The following is a 7,312-nucleotide window of genomic DNA, read 5'->3' on the forward strand; positions in this document are numbered from 1 at the left end:
GTTTTACGTTGTTTTACGTGCGAATATTACGTGCCTGATAGGTGCCTTCCCCGAACCCAACATGGGCGCTTAAAGTGGACGGCTAAAAAGTAGAGCTATCGCGAGCATTCACTGCGAGCTTGCTTTAAAACGCACTCATGTGGTTATGACACTAAGTCGCACCGCTCCGGCGAAGGGATGCAACTGGGTGGGAAAAGGCCAACCCCCGTTCAACCCCACCCCGGTCCTGCTCCCCCACACACACACACGCGTGCTCCACCGGTACAACGCTATCAACCCTAATTACTGTCTGACGCACTAATGAAGGCGATAATCTATTTTAAATTAATTTATGCATTTGTTGCACCGAACCATCAGCACGCACAAAACGGCCCCACATGCGTCCACGCGCGGATGCACGCAACCGCACCGAACCTGCGAGCGTCATTTTTGCACGCCGCCTGCACGCCTGGGAAGCTTCTTATCTGCGCCCCCTGACGGGTTGTTGTCTTAGCTAATGGAATCTCGCTCGTTGCTGCGACTATTTCGTAGACCTGGTAGACCAACCGTGCCACCGATTGGATATTAATCTCGGCGACACTTCAGGGGGGGCCCACCCGAGAGATCCGAGGTGACGACGACGGTGACGATGGCGCAACGCGGGCACACGTTTTATCCCACGCGCGACATCAACGCGTCATCGCAGAATTCAATCCTCCGCCACGGGGCCTGGCCAAGCCCCAAAGGCGCTGACGCTTGGAACCTTCGGAACGGGCGCGATTTTGGCCTCGGGAATAGAAACGCGCCACGGTTCGTCACGGTTGGTGGCCGGAAATTTATGACAACTAGCGGATTAACTCCGGGCTTCTGTCGTAAATTATGAATGAAGAGAACGCTAGTGAGTGAGTGAGAGAGAGACCGTGGATGGAGAAAACGGGCACAGCTTCCTTGAGTGACTACCGCCGAAATATGGCACGCATCGTGGAGGAAAACCGGCCATTCCGGCAAAGTGCGGACTCGAGCCAGACTCGAGTTTCACGCCAGCACGGGAACGCCGGCATGGGTGAGTTCAGTTGAATTAAACAGTTTCTCAACGCTCGGGCGGGATCGCCGCGACATCGATCGCGCTCTGGTGATGAATAGTTGATAGATATTTCTGCATAATTTGCCAAACATAAACGGGCGCTCGAACGACGGCTCGCCCACGTGGGCTTTCTTGGGGTCGATCGATAATGGGTAGCCTTTTTTTGTAGTGGGAGGGAGAGTAAAAGAAGAAGAAGAAGAAAAAAGCATCCACCCATCAATCGACGCCCCGACGGTTTATGGCGGCTGGCGTGGGTCGGAGCTTGTTAACGGGGTGGAAGCACCTTTTTATGGCACTCCATCTGTAGGAGCCTTCTGGTCGGTAGCATACATTCGGGTGGAACATAAACGAGGCTGAAAGTTAAATGTGTTTTTTTTTCGTGTTCTATCGTCTCCAAACCGTTAAACGAAACGAAGCCGGTTTTGAGCTGTCGATGAGGAAGAAAATAAAGCATTCTTGCTTTTTTTTCTGTGCGTCAGAGACTTCCTTCTCGAAACAAACAAACAAAATGCCAAAGAACGCAACGTTTTCCGTGGCCAAAGCGCTTGAACTCGGCGTCAACATTACTCGGAAATTGGACCATCTTCGCGCATTTCCACTAGACATGCGATGGGGAGAAATTTTCCCAACCACCGCTGATTATTCCACCTGATTTAAATGTTTATTGCCCTGTGCGAGTTTGTCTATTTGTTTCGCTCAACATATGCGAGTGGTTTCAACGCGCAAAACGCAACAAAACAATGCTCCCAAACTGTCTGCGCTACAAATCAAAACGCACCTTCGAAACCGACTCGAAGAGAAGCAAACCCCAGGCCAAGGAAACGAGCTCGCACAAATCAACCCATCAAAAAAGCGTTCCCGCGATGGGAAACATGAGCAGCTCATTTTCACCCAGTTTCCGCTGTCGCCATTATGCAGCGAGTCTCCCACCATCGTCGCGGCGTAAATCATGAGCTCATTCAATCGCACCAAACCAAAGGATGGCCAGCGAGTCCAGTGTCCGCGAGCGTCCGCCAACATCTCGCCAGGAAATGAAACGCCCGGGTATGAATGATTTTCGACGGTAGCCCACGCTGCCCGGAAAAGATAAAATATATTGCGCTCCCTGGTTTTCTACTGTGGCACGCGTTATATGAACCACAAAGTACACGTTCCAAGGGCGCTTCCCAACCGAGCGCATTTTTCTTTCTCACTTTTTCCGAAATTCCCAACTCCCATGGCCAACTTCATCTTGTGCCTGCCGTTGCCATGGAAACGCGCGTACTTTCACGACGGTGTATTGGCTCTTTCCTACACCATCTGCATGTCGCTGGTGGCTCCACCGCAGGACCATAACTCTTCGCGGTCTCCGCCCAGCCATTGCGGATTTTTTGGTGAATAAATAATGCCTAATGGTAAAGTGCCTACTCGCAAGCACTTCTGTCTCCACTCGGTATTGGAAACTGCAAGGACGCACCACGATGTGCGCTAGAAGATGTGGCTTTCTAACGACTCCAGGGACATTGTCACCCAGGGATGGACAACCGTTGACGGTGCACGATAATCGAATCGGGAAAATCGCTCATGGAAATAAGGGAAGCAAGCGCTAACAATGCGCGTTTCGCGCCGTTATTCTAACATGCACTAATTGCAGGCTTCCAGCGTCTGTCGTTACAAAACTCCGGCCACAACCCACGACACAACACCGGGTATCGATTGCTGGAACAAAACACCGGGTCAGCCAAACGTATAATTAAGAGGGCATAGATGTGGTTTTTTTTTTCATTGGATTGTTCCTGACGCATCGCGATAGGGTGTTCGCAAATAAGTACTGTGTGTTGCCATCTAAACCGACAACGATGGGTCATGTGGGTGAAAAGCAACACTCCAGTCTCATGATGACTTAATGGAGAAGGCTTAATAGATTTTTTACACCGAGCCTGAGCCTCGACAGAAGCTTGTAATGATGTAAAGTCACCTTACTCGCTGGGTAAATGAAACCCACCTTTAACGGCAGTTTAGAAGCAATTCCCTGGCTCACACAATTTCTAACTATCTTCGTATCTCACCTCATCACCGAATGATGGCATTGGCACGTTGCTGATTTCTCTAACAATTTTGTTCAAAACCAACCCCCTAAAGAAACGCTAATCGGTGCTCGAATTTTCCGCGAAACAACAAACAAAACGAACGAGCAAAACCCACCGTTTCGGTGGAGGAATCACAACAACAAAAAAGCTACAAAAAATGGGAGTTCCTGTTAAGGTAAGTCTACGCGACAAACCTCGCGACATGGTTCACCGTGCATCCACAATCGCCCACACAGATATACCGACACTCCTACTTTTGGGTGGAATGGCGTTTCCGCTCCCAGATGGCGTGTGTCGTGATTGATAATTGGAAACGCTTTCGCGGCATCTCGCTACCAGGCATCGGCTGCGTGTGTTGTGCCTCGCGCGACCGTTAAACTAATACCCTTGTCACGGTTTCGTGATTGGGTCAAACAAACGAACCGAGGTTGTAGCGTTTGTTTGACGACACGTTGAAATGTTTGCTATGTTGGGTTAATTTTCATTTGGAGTAAAAAACCCCACAAGCGAGCTTTCATTTTGAACAAACCTCGGCGCATAATGGCGCTGATGTGTAGCCACTGCACGCAATCAACAAACACGATTTGGAAGCGACTCCCTAAAGAGCACACTTGCAGTTTACTCTATACGTGCATTGTACCATGTATTTCCTACTTCTAATCAAACCAATGTTCGAATGTTCGCAAATCATCACAACAACGGTGTACGGTGTGCTCAGGACGCCCTGGAGGCCTGATTTACTGAGGAAAATTTCATGATTCCACTCCTTCACGGTAGAATGGGTGCAGCATCGGATAATTTGATGCAGTAAACCGTTCGCGGCTCGAATGCCGAGCAAACTGTGAATTTGAAATGCAATTAATAGCTTGGCTTCATCGAAACGTGTAAGACGGTAATAAACCTTTCTTGATTTTAATTGAATGTAATGATGATAAATAGAGACTAACAAGGAGACAAAGGCACGTCTACGCTACAAGGACAAAAATCCTCCCTTTCTATCTCCCAAATCGACGCCAAAAATCCCAAACAAACTCCCATCGGAAACAAACTTACTACTGCTCCGTTCGGACGGTTCCCGGCTCGAGCTGTTCCCAGCGCCCCGTGCCATGATGGCGGCGATTGAAAAATCTGTCCCACTGCTACCGATGCTGGCCTTCGACGCCACAAGGGCCGCGGCCGCTGCAGCCGCCACCCCACTGCAGTGCGTTTGCGTCCCGAGCAGCATTTTCACCGTGGCAATTCCTCACAATTCACTCGCCACCACTCGACGCGTCGACTCGCGTTTCTTTATTTATTTCTGCACGCAACGCACACTTCGATCGACCGCTCGAGCCCTTTAGCCGGTAGGGAAATCGCACTGAACGGCAGGGTTCGATTTCCACGCTTTCAATGGGCCTCGAGCAACCGAGTACGGAGGGCAGGATGGCCCGTTTCAACACATCCGCGAGGCGATTTGTCCGAACGCTCCGCGGACCCGCTAAATTAATCGAACGTTCCACCGGCACAACAAAGCACAAATCGAACGGTATGATCTGTCAAATCTGCTTTCATTTATTTACGGCCACCGTTCGTGTGCACTATTCGACCGTTCCGTTCATTCGTAGAACCTGCTAGAACTTGCCAAATCGTGCACCACGCAAAAAGGGTCGCCCCTTTTCGTAAAGTCGTCGTACGTACCGACGAAAACACGCGCGTTCAACGGGCTCGATTTCGCGTACGTGCGCCTACGAGCGCCGGTAGCGAGCAAACTGCACAGGAGAATGCATATCATGGCCGCCATTCGCCCGCGTACGCTTTCGCCCCAACGCGGGGTGGAAAAATGTGTGTGGTTTTGTGTTGTTTTTTTTTCGTTTTGTCTTCCATCTCCTGGCTTCCCCCCTTAAATTGCACCAACAAGCTTGCTCACGAGCGGCGTGAGCCTGGTGTGAGCTGAGCAGGAGCAGCTCTTCGCGGGCGTTGAAAGAGCGCATTCCGCTTCAGGGCACGAAGACACGGCCACGTTTGGGGTACCACGGTGGGTTTGTGGTGGTGTCTTGCGTGCCGATAGAAACCGTCCCCATCCGTCTTGTTGGGGAGCACCTTTTAGCACCTCTTTTCGGCCCTTCGTGTGGTCTCTTTCGCACGTTCGCTCGCGCCCAGGCGGCGATGATTTGTGGGACGAGCGGGCTGCGTACCCTTCATCGGGCGAGATATCAGATTCCGGCCGAATATGCTCATTTAGATCCTTGTTCACGCGCATGAGTGTTCTAGCGAAGGAGCAACGTCGCTTGCCGGGACCGTCTTCACGTACACAGAGCCACAGCAATGCGTGTGTGTGTGGTGGAATCCGTCTTCCGTTCTGTGGTGGGTTGCGTTTTCTTTGCTCCTCGCAACCAAGCTCCCGAATTCGCTGCATCGGGGGATGAAAAATGGACGAAACGGTCAACAACGGTCACGTAGCTCCGCCTACTTTTAGCTCAACCCTGCTCACTATCGCGTCTCACTGCGAGAGCTCGCGTGAGAGCCTTCTCCTTCGATCACTCACGCTTCCAGTGAGAAAGCGCTCACGCACCCTTGACACACCCTCCGGGTTTTTCTCGCCACCCATCTCACTCAGTGCGCTGTTAATTTGTTTTCTACCTCATCTTGTCATCCCGCTCATTTGCGCCACTTTTCACGGTTCTTCCACGGTCGTCCTGATGGTCCTGAGCAGAGCGTTAACGAATTGCTTTTCACCCCTTTTTTCTTACTGCGAGGGACACCCAGCAGCTTGGCGTTGCCCTCGGTAGATGATGCTTCCTAACCGTGGCGTTGGATCATTTGCTTCTCTCTTAGCTTAGCTCATATTTATGCGAATGTGAACTTTTCTTTCGCAAAGGATCATTTACACATGGGAACGAAGCGTCATTTTCGCAACGGGGAAAAACACTCAAACCAAAACCGCATTCTGTGCCGAAGCTGCTCACCAGCGATGGCAACCATGGCTTCGCGAGATCCATTATTGTTTGGCACCTCCAACGACCCGTTCCCGTCCACGGCGTTCGTGTAACACCCAATTATTTCTGCGAAGCGTTCGCGCCCGCTGACTGTTTCGAATTTGGGAGCCATTTTTAATGTCGCTTCGCGTCTCGTAAAATTAACATTCCGGCAGCCGGCAGACCGGGCCAAAGAAGAACCACGCCACGCCACGTGAATAATGGAAAATAATTCCTACTCGCTTCCAAGCAGCATCATTCGAGTCGCAAGACGAGGTCGCAAAATGGTGCCCCTTCATTTACTGCCGGTACGTGCGCGAAATTCGGCGCCTCGATCGACATTTTACACTTTTTAACGAGCCGCTAGCGCGAGGTGAGTTGTCGCTAGAAGCGCACATCCCTCCACGGTGGCCTGGTGAACCTTTTGGTGAGGAATATTAATGGCCACATTCGGGTGCAAACGGGAAGGGAGCCCAACCAACACACCCTGTCACACAGAAGCACAAGCTGCACGGTGGAGACCCATTTAACGGGTCCTTTACTGGGTGGTGTAAGCTGATTTCTTCACTCGCTCAAGTATTTCCAGCTCACCGAGCAGCTGATACGGTGAACCAACAACAACAGGTCGGACCGGGTTGTGGCGAAAAGCGACAAAGGAGGCAGGCAAACCGTTGGCAAATAAACACCAAAGTGAACAAGGTTTCTGGATAAAATCGAGCCCCATCAAGCGCGACGATACGATGGCGCTACACGACGCGAATTTCGACTCTTTCGAGCCCTTTGAAGTGCCGGCCCATTAAGGCGACGCTCGTTGGCCTCCGTTTATCGTGAGCAGCTTCAGTGAAGGCTGACGAAACGCTAGTTCTGTTGCCACCATCACGCTGATGACATCGATCTGAACGGTGTGATAATAAACCTGTATGATTGTGGGCGAAAAAGGCTCGTTCGAGGCGTGAAAGCCATTGGGAATGGTTTACTTTAACTCGCTCCTGTAGCGGGGCTAATAAATCACACAAAACTTCTAACGACGGGCCAGAAATGTCTTACAATCGTTAAGCAGTTTGAGAAATAATCTGCCATTGTTTTGAAAGAGTACATGTACGCGAGCAACCAACTTTCGGACGTCCAACCGACGGTTCATTCCCATTTTCCTTTCGATCCTGCTGCCGGGATTGGATTGCCTGTCGATCTTCTCCACTCGTGCAGCTCGGTTCTCTCCGGACGTC

The 7,312-nt window shown here is 51.0% G+C and overlaps 1 protein-coding gene across 1 annotated transcript in view; it reads right to left on the reverse strand.

Moving 5' to 3' along the window:
- LOC128722586 (T-box protein H15) overlaps positions 1 to 4,357 on the reverse strand; it is a 40,367-nt gene extending 36,010 nt beyond the window's left edge. Inside the window, exon 1 of the mRNA XM_053816259.1 lies at positions 4,186 to 4,357. Within this exon, the coding sequence (XP_053672234.1) occupies positions 4,186 to 4,357 (172 nt within the window). The remainder of the gene's footprint in view (positions 1 to 4,185) is intronic.
- Between the last annotated feature and the right edge of the window lie 2,955 nt (positions 4,358 to 7,312).

Source organism: Anopheles nili, chromosome 3, assembly GCF_943737925.1.
Source record: "Anopheles nili chromosome 3, idAnoNiliSN_F5_01, whole genome shotgun sequence".
In the NCBI taxonomy this organism is placed as follows: Eukaryota; Metazoa; Arthropoda; class Insecta; order Diptera; family Culicidae; genus Anopheles; species Anopheles nili.